The 19,432-nt window shown below is 36.6% G+C and overlaps 1 protein-coding gene across 3 annotated transcripts in view; it reads right to left on the bottom strand.

The window, feature by feature from the left end:
* Nucleotides 1–1,913: 1,913 nt before the first annotated feature.
* Nucleotides 1,914–19,432, bottom strand: part of LOC145664123 (uncharacterized) — a 54,912-nt gene continuing 37,393 nt past the window's right edge. For 2 of the 3 annotated variants that reach the window (XM_081730494.1, XM_081730496.1), the window contains exons 7-10: nucleotides 16,845–17,008; nucleotides 13,034–13,169; nucleotides 11,297–11,501; nucleotides 1,914–4,704 (exon numbers count right to left, since the gene is read on the bottom strand). In XM_081730494.1, the coding sequence (XP_081586620.1) occupies nucleotides 3,528–4,704; nucleotides 11,297–11,501; nucleotides 13,034–13,169; nucleotides 16,845–17,008 (1,682 nt within the window). In that variant the 3' untranslated portion in view covers nucleotides 1,914–3,527. The remainder of the gene's footprint in view (nucleotides 4,705–11,296; nucleotides 11,502–13,033; nucleotides 13,170–16,844; nucleotides 17,009–19,432) is intronic. The other variant, XM_081730495.1, reaches the window with a different exon arrangement.

Genomic DNA, 19,432 nt, shown 5'->3' with positions numbered 1-19,432 from the left:
ACACATCATTAGCTACTTCCCCCCCCCCCCCTCACACACACACGATCCTGCGCGAAAGGAGGTGGGCAGTCTCGTTATTTAATTGCCACACCTCGTATAACCTATATTAAAGGCTAGAACGGAATATTTCATTAGTGAATTTTAAAAAAATAAGCCCTCCCAATGAAATTGAATTGAGCGTGACATTGATAAACTGTAAGCACCAATGTTCCTATAATTTACTGGTAAAAATAATTCTTTCGGCTGCCGTCCCTCTAGAACATCCCTAATGTACCAATCTAGTGAGGTCCTCAATGCGTTGCATTCAGATTATGTGTGTTATATCCAACACGACGTTCCACATCTGCCATTCGGCTGCTATGATGCTCGACAATGCATGCTGGCTGATTACATTCACCACGGTAACGTCTGCTGTCATCACTAGGACAGGTTGAAACAGGAGTCGTCCAAAAATCTGTCACTAAGCACGCCAGAAGAGTGTTCACACTCATATTGTAGCCTAAGGTGTTTTTGGTGGGGCAATGGAAGCTAACGAAAGGTATATGTGCCATTAATCCTCTGTTAAACTGATTCGTACAGTTCTCTTCTGATCATTGTTTCCACACACAAATCACTGATGCTGTGCGATGGTATGTCCTATATGAGCAATTTTGCAGTACGACGAGACGCCTTCCAGTAGGCCGAATGCAGTTCCGTTCAAACAGTTTTCTGTTTACACTGTACCAGTTGGCGCCAACGAATCATAGTGGCGCTTGCCAGCATGTTTGCTGGGAGCGCGGTGAGATCTCTTAATGCGAGAACTGAAAACAGAAGAAATGATCAAAGACTACTCAACTATCAAGACACGAAGTCACAATGTTGTTGTATGAAGGATTCGAATTTACACGACTTTTCTCTATATATACAGGGTGTTTCACAACAACACCGACAACGTTTAGGAGGTAATTCCTGACACCAAGATAAGACACAAAGTATAGACCAACCTGGGTGCACAAATGCTTCCTTTCGGAGTTATAGGCTGCCGAAAACATGAAAAAGTCAACTTTAAAGGTCCATAGCTCCAAAACTACGGGACCTACCGTAATCGGGTCAAGACTTTACTTAAGAACTAATATGTGTGCTATCCAAAAATACATGTTTCAGAATTCTGCGGTATTTCGGTAACAATTTTTATAAAGGCAGTTTGGCAACGGGCATATAATCTAAAGTACTCACCAATTACTCCTATAAAATTGTTGTGGAAGTACCACAGGATTCTGAAACTTGGAAATTTGGATAGGGAACATACTAGTTCGTGAGTGAAACCTTGATCCGACTACGGTAGGTCTCATAGTTTTGGAGCTATGGACCTTCGAATTTCATTTTTTCATGTTTTTGGCAGCCTATAACTCCGAAAGGAGCATTTGTGCACCCAGGTTGTTCTATACTTTTTTGTCGTATATTAGTGTCAGGAATCACCTCCCAAACGTTGTCGTTATTGTTTTGAAACACCCTATATATATATATATATATATATATATATATATATATATATATATATATATATATCCCAGAATTCTCAAAATATTTTCGATTTTGTTTACACAATCTGACACTTCATTTCACCGGGTTTGATTGATAAACCACTTTGCAAAAGCGAAAGGATAAAATACCACTGAGAAGTGAGTGGAAACAGAATACTACTGCAATGAAATTACTGTATATTAACCACACTGATTTCCAGATAACTATTCAACTTAAAAAGACAACAGAGTAATAATAATAATTAATGTATTGCAAATGGACAACTTTAACTACATGCTCCATTTATTATTTGAGCAAGATTTGAAAATAATAATTTAAAAGTTTTCTTTATTGCTACTTGTACTTTAGAGGAATTTTCAATTCATTAATAATCAAGATTTTTTTTAAGGGGTATCAGCAACTTGGTCATTTGTCCCTGTTGTGTGTTCTCTTTGGAACTGATATAGAAAAAAATAGTTTTTTTTCTTTGTATGTATGAAAACAACATGATTAAAAATAGATACAAAAATCCACGTTTATTATAGTTTGTACATTCTGAAAAATACAAATATTATAGGACATTAGTAATGTTTCAAATACAGAAATGTAAAATTATATATTTATATATATAGTATATATATATGTATCAAGAAGTTTCTAGATTATTACTGCAAAATAATTACCTGAAGTACAAATGAATCATCATATGATTGACTGATGTACTGTATATAAAAACCTATACATAATGTATATATAATACACAAGTAAATAAACGTAGTTTCCTTTATACGTTCGTAAAAAGTAACAAAGAAACAAATAGTCATTTACGCTGTTACGTAATGCATACTAATTACTTTTAAGTTTATAAGAAAAATAGATGTTCCCAGTCTTACTCTCATAATAGTTGAGTTACCAGCTTAGAAAAACACAATTCTCCAATTACAAATCTGTTCCTAATTCGGTTTCAGATCTCCACTGAAAAAGAAACAAACATACAATACATCGTGCACATACACACTACTCATTTTTTCTTTGCTTTCTGATCATAACTTAAAGAAACATAAAAAGTACATTTAGGAATGTAATGTTTATGTACTGTAAACAGAACTCATTAATGAATAAACCAAAGTATATGGAAACTTTGTAAATATCTTTTCTTCATTATTAATACAACGTACAGGTACTTTATACAAATGTCATTACATTACTCTCGTAAGAAACAAATTAACCATTTTATTGCATACAAATACACATTTTGTTCCTGCAGCCTTAATTATACAGTCTTGTAAGAGATTAGCTTCTTTTTTGCCCTATATTTTTTTTTTACCAAATTTAATATCGCTGTAAACAAATATACAATACTGTACAAAAATAAGGCCAAAACTATGGAAGACTTATTTCCTTATGAAATTTCACTCTTTGAAAACTGAGAAACGATTATGAAATAATAATAAAAAAAAAAAAAAACTTTCACTTATTTTTGAAATTCATGTATAAAAAAATAAAGTGTTTGTTAATGCGTTTACGCATCAAAAGATGCTATTATCAATATCATTAGCTCTGATTTGTATAATTTCTTTCGCATGCCATAATTAACTATACTCTGCTTTACCTTCCGAGGTGATTCGTTAATAAAATTATCTTCCTCAATTATCAACAGAAACGAAAGCCAAGTTCGCAATAATGCCGTGATCGTTATCACCATTCTATACAACATTCAAATACATACATGTAAATCTCTTATCAAAAGCATGCATGTGTCTGTCATATACAAAAACATCTTCAAACCATCACCCACGTTATAAAATGATAACCTTCTTTCTACATAGATACAAAACAATGAGCTTGGCAGAAACCCTATACAGTACAAAATTATCTCACTTAAAAGTTACAATGGTTCTGTTTCAACGTACGAATTGATAACAGTGTAAAAAAATCAACAAATATTCTTATCAAAAATTATTATGGTTTCATCGTGTGCCCTGCTGCCTTAGTTCACCTCTGAAAGTGAGTTATCACGTATGTCAGAGTTGCGTCAAACTAACTGGTTCCCCACTCACTACACCGACATCTTTGATGATAAAATTTCTTCTTGACATTGGGCAGAAAGGTAAATTATCTCCCTCTGGCATTACAACGACTGCAGGACTTCTCAGTGCATCTACTAAGATATTATCGTGAGCAACGATTTTTAAATGCTTCTCCGATATGTTTCCACTCAACTGGCCCACCGATGAAAATGGACAGGAAACAACTGATAATGGGTGTGGGAATGAACTTGTTACTGTCTCACTGGGCACTACAGTTAATCCATGCACCTGCTGAATTACACTTCCATTTTGGCTGATTAACACGGGACCATAACCAAGAATTTTATCACCTGCAATTAAAACTTGCTCACGGTTTGGTTCACTGGACAAGGTCGAGGACTCTCCTTTGTTACTTTGCTTTTCCGTCTTAGGTCCTTCCACATGGGTCTTTTTGTGTGACGATGCCCGGTCTTCCTCTTCTGAACTACCATCACTAGTACAATGCATATCAAGTGTTGGTGTCTCGTTAGTGGTGAAGTTAACGCCAGGTTTCATCTGAACACTGACCGTATTCCATGAACTTTTGATATTAATTTTTGGTGCACTGGTATCATCTGTATCATTCATAGAGCCACACTCTTCATTCTCATTGCCTTTGGGATCGTTTGAAAAAGAAATATCACTTTGCCTCATAGCCTCTTTCACTATGTCCTGAAAAACAGTTTTTCTGACCGGTTGCTTCACTTCAGGCACTGTATCTACAGTCTTCTCTTTCCCTGCGTTTTCTTTATCTGCTTCGTTATCAACAACTTTATCCTCCGCCCTGTCACTACTTCGGGAATCTTCGTCACCGTTAATGTCAGACAATGGAACTCCTTGAGCCATAAAATGAGAGCCTGCATCATCTTCCTTATAACCGCCATTCAACTGGTCCCCAACTCGCTGCTTTCTTGTTGGTAACTTACTCTTCATGACGTCATCGCCATTTTTACATTTTGTTAAAAGTTTATTATGTGGTGGTGAAGGAGATTGTTGTTTAACAGTCTGTCTAGGTAATGTGCGCACTCGCTTGAACTCTTCTTCTGATAAAATAATAAGTCCTCCAGATGTTGTGAGAACCTTTCCATGGCGAGTTTTTAAATGGCGTTTATATGTGTTGCGGGTCTTGAACCTGTAAAGAATTGAATTATTTATTCATTAATGAAACCATATCAATTCTACTTTATGCTCGATGTTGAACAAGTGAGACAATTAAAAACTTAGGACAATCAAATAAACCTTCTCAATATATATTTCACGTGCTCTTAAGGATCCTCTACATTCGTCGGCAGTTTTGAATTTTTACAAATAACAGAGAAGTCTGATCAGGATATATTCGAATGTTTTTGATCATGCTGAAAGAGCGAAGTGTGCCACTGGAATGTTATGTTAGTTTGTCTTACATTAGTAAGATACACAGTGAAATTCATGAAGCAGTGAAATGAAGCCAAAATTCAACCAGTATTGGAAGTCGTGTCGAAATGCTCCACCGTGATAAACATGCATGTGCATGCCTTCGGAATTTAGCCGGACAAAATTCGTAAAATTGAGTATCACGAAATTGAATAAATCTTAGTGGCCAATAGACTGGATATACCATTTACATGATATTTCTGTCGGAGGCCCTATCTGGCCTTTCCCAGAACCACGCGAATGTCTTCTTTGTTACCACTCATATTTTAGATATGCTAATCCGAATAAAAGCTGTGCCAAATGAAGGTTCATAAATTCAAGACAAGTGTGGCTTTTGAAAAGTAATTTTAGAGGCTGAATGTATACGTGGACACTTTCCTGTGATATACTCACGGATGTGGTGCTCCTACATTTTGCACTATTAAGCATGACATCATCCTCTGACTTGATTATACAAATTTTCTAGAAGATGAATTTTCAATAGTCTAGAACTTGCAAGAAGGGGCTAGTAGAGGTCTGCGGCACGTGAATTCATTTGAAGAGTACGTTTCCCTATGCAATCGACTTATTTTCTTGTTCCACTTTATCCCTTTTTACGATTTGCGGGTATTTTTGTCCAACTAACTTTCATTTTCAGACGTATGTAGTAAATTTTATGGGGAATCATTATAAGAAACAAACATCGTATGAATGTGATGCTTTGCAGTAAGTCAACTTAAAGATTATGTTTGGACTGTTATGTCTTAAATTACAGAATCGCATTGTTCTGTAAACTTACAGGAAAAACAATCAAGAATCATGGTGACAAACGGAACACTGTTTGAGGCTCTACACAAACGAAACTCCAAACTGTTGTCACCTAGGTCAGCTGATTCCCTAGGATACTTGGTGACGTTCGTGCTCTCACAGTATCCTGCATAAGTGAATGAAGACAGTGAGCTTCAGCTGCGTAATCAACTCAAAGGTTACTGTACAATTCTGCAGAGCAAGTGGGTAAAAGCTGGTTACAGAGATCATCTATTCGGTTCGCAAAACCGTAGTTAGCTCGATAGAAGATTCAATGTACCCTGGATTACTCCGACTTCTGTACCAACTGAAAAACTCAGGAGTACCAGGCCTAAAGGACGACCAGCCAAAGACTTTTCGTCGGTGACGGATATCCCAAGTGCCGAAAAACAGAACAACTACGGTCGGAGACACCAACTAAAAAGCTTATATTTTCTACTAAATCAGTTCTTCATTCAGAAGGGAAGCACGCTGCAGCAGATCTATTGTCGCAATCCACAGAATATTCTCCTTCACGTGCGGTGAAAATCCGCCAGGTTTGGCGAGAAGCCAGAGTACAATCAAATCAACCTACGCCTTTGTCTGATGATGAAGCATTGGCTTTCTAATAAAAACAAGGATGTCAGAGTTCCAATATTCATATACCACACAGGAGGTTAAACGTCGAAACGCAGACATCTATCCTCCATTTGATAACATCCTAAGTGCGAAGAAGACGTGTTATCCAACAGGAATTATTGTTTCAGAAGAGAGAGCATCTATTCCACTGCAGTGTCTTATCGATCATACTACAAAGCGTCTGTGTGAGACGATTCGATTTCCTGAAGACATATGTTTCGCCCATCTGGAACTGCTCTGTAAATGGGGTTGTGATGGCAGCAGCAATTACAATGAGTTTATGTTGAATCTCTGCAGCTCGTGTTCACGACGAAGTAACTGACAACAGTATTTCAACAGAAACAGTTTTCATGTTTATTATTCTAGTGCCATTACAACTCACCGCTGCAACTAATTCCGATACCAAAGTAATTGTGTGGAAAAATCCAATACCCTCCTCCACAAAGTACTGCAGACCAATCAGATTTAAATACGTCAAAGAAATCGCACAGTCTACAGTTGAGGAAGTGGAAAAAGTTCGGAAGGAAGTCAGTGAACTGAGACCTATAGAAGTGATTGTTAAGGAAGAACATGTAAACGTTTATCCTTTGCTTCTTAGTGCAATGCTAGATACTAAAGTGATACACGTTCTAACGGGATCATCTAGTCAGAGGTGTTACATTTGTGGGTGCCTTCCCTCCCAAATGAATGATCTTCGACAAGTGTACAATCGACCACCTCGAGAAGAAACTCTTCAATATGGCCTCTCCACATTACCTACAAGCTGAAACTGCAGAAAACTTCTATTAGAAGCACTACAGCAAATGAGAAGAAAAACCTTAGTGACAAAACATAGCTGTTCAGCAAGCACTTAGGAGAAAATTGGGCATCACGATAAAGTTGTTCAAGGCAGAGGCACATCAAACACGGGGAATGGGGCAAAGCGATTTTTCGAACATCCAGAAAAGGCTGTAGATGCAACTAGAGTAGACAGGATCCAATAAAACGCTTTGGCATCATTCTCATGGTTATGTCCAATGTCGGCCCATTAACTATGATAAATTTGATGAGTACACTAAGGCAACTGCCTCGCTGTACGTAAAACATTACGCTTGGTATCGAATGCCACCAACAGTGCATAAAATTCTAATGCGAGAATCATAGGTGATCAAACACTTTTTAGTTCCTATAGGTATTCATTCGGAGGAGGCACAGGAATCTAGAAACAAAGATTTCCGCCACTACCAGGCACACCATTCCAGGAAGACTTCTCAAATCCATATCACGACAGACATGCTACACAACTTGCTCGTGTTGACGGATCCAATCATCTTATCCCTTACTAGTGCAAAGCGAACGCCAAAAAGGTAGATGCCTCAGGAAGCACTTCGGCTGCTGCAAGGAAACGAAACAATCTTCACCTAAGCCTGGACTTCTTGAAGCTGAAGAAGGGGTAGACACAGATAACGCAGACGAAACTGATGAGAGCGATGATGATGCGGAATGAAGCCCCAGATATGCAATGTGGACGTTCATAATATTTCTAATTCACAGTAAAAGAATAGTTTTTTTTTTTTTTTTTTAATTAAATGGACATTTTCCACTCAAAAAGACTTTATTCTTTTTTCTTTGTTCAAATTTAGGTAAATGTAAATTGAACTTAATTTCGTGTTTTATTATGCTTATTATTTTTATGTTTATTTGGTATAAACCACAATATATTTCAAGCAGAAATAAGCTTCTGTAATTATAATTATGGATGTTGTTGTTGGATGTTGTTGTTATTAGTGTATGTTGTAGCATTTCCCACTTAAATGTGTATATTTAAAATCAAATGTTTCAATTCAATTATTAATTTCTCTGTTAATATTTTCTCTGCATTTGCCCATGCCACGGTTAGCGCACAATCATTAGGAAAGGTAAATGTAGTTGCGCCGTCATAAAGTAGCACAGGTAATATTAATTACTTCTATATATATTACAATGCTACACATAAAGGTATTGATCCAAACTGCATATTATATTACCAGCAATGTTTGCCTTAAGTTTTTGTAACATTTTCAATGCTCTCGTAGCATCAGTTCTACAGCAAATATTTTTGTCCGGCTAAATTCCATTTGCGGACCAGTGTGCGACGCTTGACATCAATAATCGTCAGTATCTATTTCTGTTAAGTGTCTAGTGAATAACTTAAAAAAATACGAACACAGGCAGTATTTACATTATGATATTAAACTAATAACTGCTTCCAATCTTTTTCTTATGGTCCATAAGTCTGGACGATGAGTTAATGACATTATAATTGTCGGGCAATCTAATCTCTACACTATATGAAAGGTCTTGAAAAAAAAAAAAAAATAGATTTAATAGTATTCTGAATGTATTAAATGTCCTACTTTTTATATCGAATCCTGAGTTATTAGAAAAAAGTGGAGGGTTGTTAAGAGCATTCAGTACAGCTGATTTCACATTTCCATTCCTATAGATTCAAACCAACTTTCCTTTTCATATGTGTGATTTGTGTGTCATTCGTAAGGCTGTAAACGCTCTGTTCATAACATTCTTATCTTCATCTTTATTAAACATATACACAGTTAGTGTTTTACTCAACTTAACAAATACACCACATGATACTAGTAAGTTTTCCTTATGCAGAAAATATTTATCCTTCATTGATTTTTCTTAAATAGCATATCTTTATTATAGTACACACTGCATCATCATTTACTTTCTTATCCATCAAATTAACGGTTAATAACAAGTTTGTTTCGTATATTTGTGTTCTCAATAGCAACTAAAACATTTAGTTTCATTCGAAAATTTGACCAACTTCAAATCGGATTGCCCATAACTCTTGAACCGAAAGTCTGCAACACATATTTAATATGCATATTTTACGCGATACGGAATAATACGTAAACATACACACGGTATTACGACTATCGACTATTGAAGTTACGTGTAAGCATGCACACAATGAAGTCGGTTAATTACGATATTAACACTATCACTGTTGAGGAGTTCCATGGTCTAGCTCCGATGACTATCATCAGATCCTAATGAAATCACCGTGGAAACATCCTTTTTCAAACGAAAAGTAAATCAACAAAACTGGTGCTATGTCGAAATTATATGTGATCATACACACTATTATGGTATGAACACTGTCCGCCATTGAGAAATTTCATGGTCTAGCTCCGAAGACGGGTTAGATCCTCAAAGAAAGGCATCTTCAGTGACTCCCTACTTTCTTGACCGGTGAGTATCCGGATCGATATGGGTATGGAGAGAACCGGTAGGCTCTGTAGGACACGAATATATTCGTTTTGATGTCACAGAGTGATGTGTGTTCGAACAGGAGACGAAAAACCGGTCGACAGTCCCGACAGTATAGTCACTTCTCGGGTCACCGTTTGCCACTGGAGAGGTTTCCTGTAGAAATCTTTGGGTCTGTTCTCATCTCCTGACTCTGCTGCGTATTTCTATGTTGCATATTGCCCATGAAACTAGCCTCATTGTCCATTAGGATCTTCACAAGAAGAGACGGGAACCGGTCCAGGAGCACGGATTGCTTACTTGTGGAGGCACATATCTCCGGTGACCGAAGGGCCCCTCGGGCATTGTGGGTATGGGAGGGAGGAGGGGACGTGTGAACATGCTAGTTTTCAAATATGCAAACCCCGATGTCACATTTGAAGTTGTTTCAGTGCCAGGTCCCAAAACAGCCAGACACTGTTGATCGCTTCTCGGCTATTTCGCCCCATGCGTCAGCTGAGCTTGGTTTGGTTCCAGTTGGAACCCATTCTTCGGCTTAGTTGTCATATGCAGCAGGCCCGTAGCTAGGAGAGTGTTATGAGGGAGGCACAGTTCAATTTGTTCTCTCTCTCTCTCTCTCACTCACTCACTCACTCACACACTCACACACTCACTCACACATACACACACACACACACACACACACACACACAAAACCAAGCTCAACACAGCATGAACATGCAAAAGCCGCATGGTTAAATCTGCAGATTGTTATCACCTTCAACCTGAAAAAGTTATGACAATGATATTACCTTCATATAATTATAAATGTTATTTATAATTTATATTATAAATAACATTTTAGCCATAGGCGTTTTGAAAATTTGAAGGAATATATATTTATATATATATAAACCTACATGGGTCCAGGTAGTTTGAGTTTCTTTTAAATCCTGATTGCTCTTGTGATTGACTTTGTTTTTAAAAAGAAAGAATCAAATGAAGGACGAAAACATGATTATATGTTTCTTCAGATATTCCCAACTTTCTTTATATGACAAACTGAAGACATGCCACTCCAGTTACACTGTATAAGATAAGATTTTTTACCTTACTAATCTGCTTTTAACTCTTACCCTAGGTTTTTGAGGAAAAAATATTGCAAATAGACGAAATGTTATCAGGAATTAAACGAAAGTTTTAAAGATTTCAAAGTGAGATTCCTTAAGAAATGCAGGTAACTTAGTGCAATATATAAGTAAAACGTAATGCTTCCAACTCCACAAAAAAGAAAGAAAGAAAAAAAAACTTCACTATCTTTGATTTCCTAGCATTAATTAACAACACTTCATTTTCTCTCCGCCATAAAACTTTTTCAGTTTCTTGCAGTTTTTATTAAATATTGTCTTTTTTAAATTTTTTTTTAAAAACAATTTTTGTTCGCAATTATTTTTATGTTTAATCCTATCTCACTTTTTAAAACTCTTTTTACTTGTCATTAACTGCTAAAATTAAAGGGTGGATTTCATTTTACCTATTAATCTGGATTATTTCATAATAAAAATCATAATCCACAGTTCTTTGTTTAATTCTACGAATTTCTCATAAAATATATTTTACTCTTTATGTGAGGCAAGTTCACTAGCACAATGCTACAAAAAAATTATACATACCTCAGCATACAATCTGAACACTCATAAGGCGATTCCCCAGTGTGTCTGCGCTGGTGTTCTTTGAAATGGGATGGATGACGGAACTTCCGCCCACAATCTGAACACGTAAATCTTGTTTGGTTTGAGTGGATCAACATATGGTAGTTCAAACTATGCTGCCTCGTGAATACTGCTCTGCAGATCCGACATTCATATGGTTTTATTCCTGAAACAAGCATCAATTAGTCAGAAGTATGTATGCTCAATTACTTTAAAGAAAATAGTTTTAAACCTATCAATATTATGTTTAAAAATGCACCTGATTCAGAATGACTTTACAGTTTTTCCGTAATTTTCCTGTGAACATAGCACGCTAATTAGAACAATATTGGAAATGAAGCGTTAGCATACTTTTAAGCGATTCTTTGTACTACACCCTATATAAATGTTATGAAACGCTTCACTTCAAAACCATATATATTTTGCTAAGAGCTCCTACTACATTATGTATGACTTCCGTAAGCTCATACTTAAGAAATTATACCGGAACAGTTAATTTTAATATACTCTTTGCTACTTCACTACTGAAAATCTTTTGCGTCAAATGTGTTGCTATCTCTAGATGTATTGTTTTACATGAGCTATTAATATTTAAAAAAAAAAAAATAATTGAAATGAGATGAAATGAAAAAAAACTTAAATTGGCTCTTCTATGTCCTGTTAGCGTCCCGTTCACATCGAGGCTACATGATACCTGGACCTACAGCTTACCATAGGATCTGAACCACACGATTTTCCATCGGGAATCGAACACAACTCTCCCGCGCCAAAACGCACGTAGCTAACCTTACAGCCACAAGGGATTTCTGGTTAATTTGACATTTAACGTTCCTTTTAGCACTAAGGATATGAGACTGGGTCTATAGCTTAATATGAGCTTCCACAAAGAATCGAACCTGGGTCATCCGCGCCGAAAGTGAGTACACTAACCATGTGGTAAAAACGGTCTTGATAGAAGCTAGTGTTTACTAATGTAGATACATTAATCATCTATGAAATTAATTCCTATGCATCGTATTCTCACCAAACCCCTTTTTTCTTTACCCATGTCTTGACAATGCTAACAGAAGTCATCGAAAATGCAATGTTTAGTATTTTTAATTAATAAATCCGTAACAAAATATAAAGGGCAAGATGAATATCTTTTAAGTTCATTTATAAAACATTTCTTCAAGCAGCTTACTTAACAATGGAAATGTAATGATTTTAATGTTTTAAGTTTGTGCCCTTCAGGCTGAAGGAAACAGACAATGCAAGAATATCATTCTTGTATAAGAGAAATAAAAGTAGAAGGAAACTTGAGAACTCAAGAACATGATAAAAAGAACAAGAAGAAAAGAGAGAATTATAAGAGAAGCTGAACCTGTTAATAGAAAATGTATTTTAAAAAAATGCTTCTCAAGTACATACTGTATCAGTGATATGACTAAAATCGATGAAAGAATGTGAGCATTAGAGTGAGACAGAGATGAATACAATGAGATCAAGTGTTCACATAAGAAAGTAATTTTATAAGTGCAACAAATAACCATGCTGCTTAAACTTTTTTTTTTTTTCATGTCTACCAACTAGTTACTCTACTTACTTAACTGTCATCAATAACGCGCGTTTTACTTCAGTTATTTTGTGCTATTATTAACCTAACTAAAACGAGATACACGTTATTTCTGATGTCATTGTATGTACACATTTACTTACCTGCATGACTTCTATAATGACTTATAAGTGTGGTTGGTGCGGTAAATGTACGCGGTGGGTTGCAAATATGACATTCCAATGACTCCAAGTTAGTCACTTTGCTCTTTATGGACTCGATTAATTGAATTGCCATTTCCTGCAAAGAAATAATGAATATTAAGATATATAATACACACAGTTGTATTGTACATAAATTACGGCAAAGGCTTATATACGACAACTCAGCCTGATTGGAAAGTTAGTTTAATGGCATTATCATATTTAGGAACTACACAGTAATTCAATTAAAACTGAAATTGGAAAGTGGTTTCAACTTTAAAAACTTGCTGATTCAATTTGTTAAACGTACAATGAAGCTATCTGGTTCTCAGAGGATGAATCCATTAAATGCTTTAAACAAAGGCCATTCTGTAAATTTCGCAATACGAAAAATGTATGAAGTACTATTTTTCCTCAATCTCTTTTGTGACTGGTAAGCATCCTTTTATACTGCATACAAGAAAGAATCCAGTCACAATCCCGTTATTTTGCACGAGCCAGCCACCCAAAGTGCAGACTCTTTCAGTTTTGGGATCGAATTGTCATAAGCACTTCGAGTTATGATTTTCTAAGATTTCCGTGTTGTTTTGAGTAACAAAGACTGCAATGAACAGTTGATGTTAACTTCCACGATGAAGCTCCTGTGCACGCAGCAGTATTTAGGTGGTACAAAGCTGCACGACCGTGAAAAAAAACCCGTTGTGTAACAACGCCGGACAATGTGACTCTGCAACGTATTGCTTTTTAAGTTCCCAAATGTACCTACAAATGATATAAGAAGCCTTAGATTTTGAATCCTCGTCAGAATACGCAATTTTATATGAAGAATTGACAATGAAAAAGATGGTCCCATGATGGGCATTCCTTCAATTGTCCGATTTCCAAAAATCAAAGACAATCGAACCTGTTTGCGAAAATGATACCTTAGATACACTGAACCGACCACACTGTTTCGAAGATTGTAACTGGTAATGGAACTTTTATGGCTGCCCACCGTGTCAGGAAACGCAATGTTTTGACTCATGACGACCCAACATAAACCATTGTGAAAGAGCAGTACACAATCAAAAAGTTTTGTATGCTGTGCCTATTCTTCCGAAGCATTGGTCTAATCACAGCTATTAGGCTCTAAAAGCAGTAGACTGTTGTGGCTAACTGGTACACAACAATATGTTTACCATAAGTTCTTGCATTTTTAAATGTTGATGTTTATTCTTCCATCATGCTAATGCCTTTTCTTATACCAAGGCAAACAAGTTAATAATGTGAAAAGAACTGATCAGCCCATTTGACATTTTTTAAACATTAAAACACATTTGAAAGAGTGATAATTTCACTTGGAAGACGAAACTGAAATGGAAGTAACGCAATTAATCAACAGCACCTCAGAATATGGAAAGGGAGGCTATGTAGTGCATTGTTCCTGAAGACAACTTGTTTGAACATGTATAAAAGAAGTTCCCTCAAGAGATTCATAGTTGTCCAATTGCAAACTTTTACAGTGACCCTCGTGTTATGCCTCCTTGAATTTACTCAAAATTAACAATACAGAAATCTTCTATGATATCCATACTACAATTTTACAAAATTCATTTTTGGGGTCACTGAATTTCACATAAGCTTACTGAACTTTCTTTCTTGCAAAATATTAATGTATAATTTATAACTAATATACTTATGTAAATAATGAACTTAATAATAATACCTCCACTTATATAAATATTTTTACATAAGAACTCTGTCTCAGGGTCAGAATTACAATTCAGCTCTCAACTTTCTCACCTTATACTTTTCACCCTATGATGTAGTCACATGTTTAGTAACAGGCGACAGTGTGTAAGTTTATTTCAAATAAATAAATAAATAAAAACACCCACTGAACGAGTAATCTAAATAGCGCTTTAAAGAACTCAAATGAAACAAAAGAATGATGGAAGTAACGAGATTTCGGGTGAAATTGTTCCCATTTTCATTCTCCTTAATTTAATTATTTCCACAAATGAACTCAAAAAATAATCTATTTATAATACAAGAACTTCTCACTCTATGAGTAGTGCTGGAATTCCTAATAGGAAACACTTGTCGCTCCGCTGTGTTTGCTGCCTACCCATATTTCAAAATGGATAGTGATGCTGTTGAACATGAATGTGCTATATTATCTATTAAATAAGGTTGTAATATACAAAATCCATTGACTTGAGTCACTGATTCTCACCAACAGGCCTTCGAAACTACTGCGCACAGAACCTTGAAATTTTGTGAAAATGTTTCCCGTGCACCCTAGGCTGTAAATGAGATGGGGTTTAGCGAAATTCGTATCCTAAAGGGGGATGTGAGGGCGCTTGAATGCTTTTTTGCCGTTCGCCAGATCTCCCAAATTGTAAGGCGCAGAACCTTAAAATTTTGTGTACATATTCTTCTTACATCCTAGGCTTATACGATGAGGTTCTGGGAACTGTGAATTCTAAAGGAGATAGGGGGACCTTGAACAACTTTTTGCCGTAGCCCAAAGAACAGCTCAATGCGATCTTCAACTGAGTCATAGAGGTCATGAATAGTAGGAAGAGGAATATTACACCATTCCGTTTGACTTGTATCACTTAGTTCCGTAAAAGAGGATGAAGGTGGAGATCTGTGACTGATTCCTCTCTCCAAAACGGACCACAGATGTTCAATTATGTTCCGGGGAATGGGTGGCATAAGAGTTGTTTAACTTCATCCCGATGTCTCTCAAACCACATCGCCAACATCACCAGCTACGTGAATGGCCGCATTATTATCTTGAAATATGGCGTCATTGCCCAAAGACAACGTTTGGATCACAGAATGCATATGGTTTCCTAAAATGGCGACATAATCACTGGTAGTGATGCAACCGTAAGGGTCAGCACAGGACTCACTTAAACCAGGATATTGGCCATTATCATTACAGAGTCATGTTAAACGTTGTGCGGAAACACTTGGAGATCAAACGGTTCTTTGGACATCCGCTACACGGCCCGTGGTTTAAAATAAGGTGAAAGATGACTCATCTAACCATATCAACGTTTCCAATCGTCAGCGGTCTATGTTAAATGTTCGCTGGACTATTGGTGTCATTCTAAAAGCGTTATGATGTCTTTCAGCGATTTCGCTCGTGCACCACATAACCAAGCGCTAACAACTTACTCTCTTTGGAAATCAGAGAAGTAAACCATTTGCTATCACCATCTGCTCAGTTTACACTGCATATTACTATTCTTATACTGCTCCTCACGTAATACAAAATTTGCTCTTACTCACAATCACCAAAAGCCTCGCGCTGTGGCTTCCGCCTGATCAGTATCAACATAGACATTTGACGTTTCCAATCCTAAGCATTTCAATTAAATTGACAAGTATCTGTAGATGTGAAAACAGAACGTTGGAGAGGAATCTTTACCGCAATCCCAGCAAGTCCTAATTAAAACACAATAACTCGCACCTCCCATACCATTACAACGAAAACACGGTCATCCGAAGTTTACATCTTGCTATTGTCTTCGAAGACTAATTTAGGGTTATTCCACTTATAAGTACGTGTTCTTCGCGATGTATCACTAATTGAAATTAAAACATTTCGCTTCAAACAGAAGACAGAAGTTACGTCTTAGTTTGATGTGAAGAGGTTATTAGTAAAGTTTCTTAACTGCGCTGCGGAATATTTTAGAGGAAAAAGTTTAAAACGTATCAAAGTCAGTATATAAGGACAGAAAACTGTATGACTTATTCATCTACTATAACAATATCTTACCTTCTCTGCTTTGGACTGCCCGATAAATTTCGCTTTCCCTTTTGGTTTCTTCTTTTGTCGATATTCATCTCTTTCGATGTTCTTTTCGTAGTTCATCTCTCTCATTACCTCCTCTGTTACCTCTCTTTCGATCCTTCTGTTGTCCCTCACCACAGGTAAGTCTTCTGCAGAATAAACACAATTTACAAAAAGATATAAACATTGTTTTGTTCCAAATTAGACAAGCATCAAATCTGTACAAGAATTATCATCAGTAACAGATTTCACTATGATTGAACGAACATTAAGTGATAGTGCCAAAAACAGAGAGATTAAGAAAAAGAAATTAACGGAGTACAATGGTTTGTGACAATGATTTTTTACAACTAATTAGATTTAATTATGATCAATATACAGTAAACGGCTGATAAAATAACTAACAGTATGTTCAGTAAGCGAAAACAACAATACACAAGAAAAAGATTACGCACATTGCGTATCCACAATAAAGGATACACATCATGAAAATACCTGAACATGTAAACTACGCTTGTGATTTGAGTGCTCTATTTCTGACCTGCCCAAGGATATTCTACAATTTTTCTAATTGAAGCATTTTAATTAGAAAACCCTTTTTAATTTTTAGATGCAAAATCCATAAATTACAGAAAATACACTTTTGCAACGTGGATAGGAAAGACACTACGTTTAAGTCACGAAGCTATTTCGTCCAGCTAGAACGACCAAGGTGAAACGGTTAATTCTGTATGCTTGGCCTAATATATGCATTGACGCAAATATATTTAAGAACAGCATGTACGATGAGTGGAAACATTTGTCGTATACTTCGTCCAATTACAACAAAATTCGCAACATAGGATGTGTATCTATAAGAAGCATGCTGATCGTAGAGTATATGGTAATATCGCACGTCGTATTGTGTACAAACAACATTTTACGCTTATGTTTATAAACACCATCACATGGTTTTACGAGAGGATACTACACACCACGCGGATCCACTACAACTTGTAGGCGACGGACTTCTGGCTCCTCCCACGAAGCAGACGACGACATCGGAGCAGCAGCGCCACCGCCGTCTGGGGATCTATAAATTCGGCAGCCGACAGCCGATCTGTACCAGTTTACTGGTGCCCCTCCTATGGTTTGCATCGGAACATTAAGAGTAACCTAACCCAAAGCCTCTAGTCTGTTTCGGGACTCCTGGTCTTTCCTTTCTCCTGGCCTAGCCTGCTTCGGGGCTTAGTCGGAAATCCCAACCTCAGTCGATTAGCTGCTTCGGGGCTCTGTGACCACCTAACCTCCCTACTACTTGTCACGGAGCAATGGGGAACCTTAACGCCACTCTGCCTAGCCTGCTACGGGCTTTGTGGATATCCTGTCTGCGACCTCTCGGTCAAAGACTACCTATATCTAACCATACAAGCATAGAGAAATTATCTTTGTAGTATTTTTTTGTAAAATACCGTTTTTAGTGAATTTTATAATAAAGCCCGATAGTGGGAGTCGATTCCAGAAACTCTTTTTATTAACACGCTCTACCTACAGCCTATATGGGACAGAGTTTTACATGGTCGAGGCTTCGAACGGCTCAGTATTTTACTGAATACTCCCCTACCAGACAGTATTTTTATTAACCGGCAGTGAACTTTTTTATAATTCATAGGTATGTGATTTTCTTATCTGTGAACTTAGTGACTCGGATAGTGTATACCTTATACCAGATCAGGGAAAAACACTTTTCCGAGAGACAGTGCAAAGATGGAACAGAATTCCCGTCCTTCTTATAATAAACCCTTACCTTACTAAGTACTCTGGACACGTTACTGAAGATCCTGATAGTTTTTTTTTTTTTTTATGTTATTTGAACACCTTGCGCTATTACATTCTTGGAATGCTGAGAAAAAGAAGGAACTCCTACCCATGTATCTTCAGGACGTGGCCCTTGATTTGGTATTGCAATTGAAAGTACAAAACCAATTTAGTCCAGTCAAATTACATCAAAAACGGGCCAAACCTAGACATTTAGAATCAAAAGATGGGACCTTCTGGAATTTGTTCGTGATCTCTTCCTCATTAACGTCCAGGAAATCCAAAAAAATCCAGTTGCGGGTTTTCCGCCATTTTGAATAAATAGTCTGCCATCTTGGATTTCTCACATGCACTTAGTTTATGCCACATAACTTCTAAACTAGCTAACGTAGAAGGATCATTCTTCCTTTATTATACTTCTAACATTATATGCAATGTAACAAGCTATTATCAATTTTCTACGAGTAAGCATTTTTGCATGACTTTAGGATAAAATGAAAAATTGGGATCTGTATTAGGGAACATATTCTTTACATTGCCTCATAGAACTTAACAGAGTAGAAATATGAAAAAAGGTGCTCGAATAAAAGTTGTTGGAAATTTCATAAGCTTTAAAACGATGTATGTATTGTCAGTATACACAATGTAAGAGATGCGCAATGAAGCTTCAAATGTCATCGGACTGCGCACAATTTCTGTAGAAACATAAGAATGAATCACTTAACATGAAGAAAAAGATATTTAGTGATTTGAGATGGCTTTTCATTGCAATTTCC

This window comes from Thermobia domestica, chromosome 11 (genome assembly GCF_964235325.1).
Source record: "Thermobia domestica chromosome 11, izTheDome1.hap1.1, whole genome shotgun sequence".
Classification (NCBI taxonomy): domain Eukaryota; kingdom Metazoa; phylum Arthropoda; class Insecta; order Zygentoma; family Lepismatidae; genus Thermobia; species Thermobia domestica.
The sequence above is the reverse complement of the archived record's forward strand: the minus strand, read 5'-3'. Positions and strand labels throughout refer to the sequence as shown.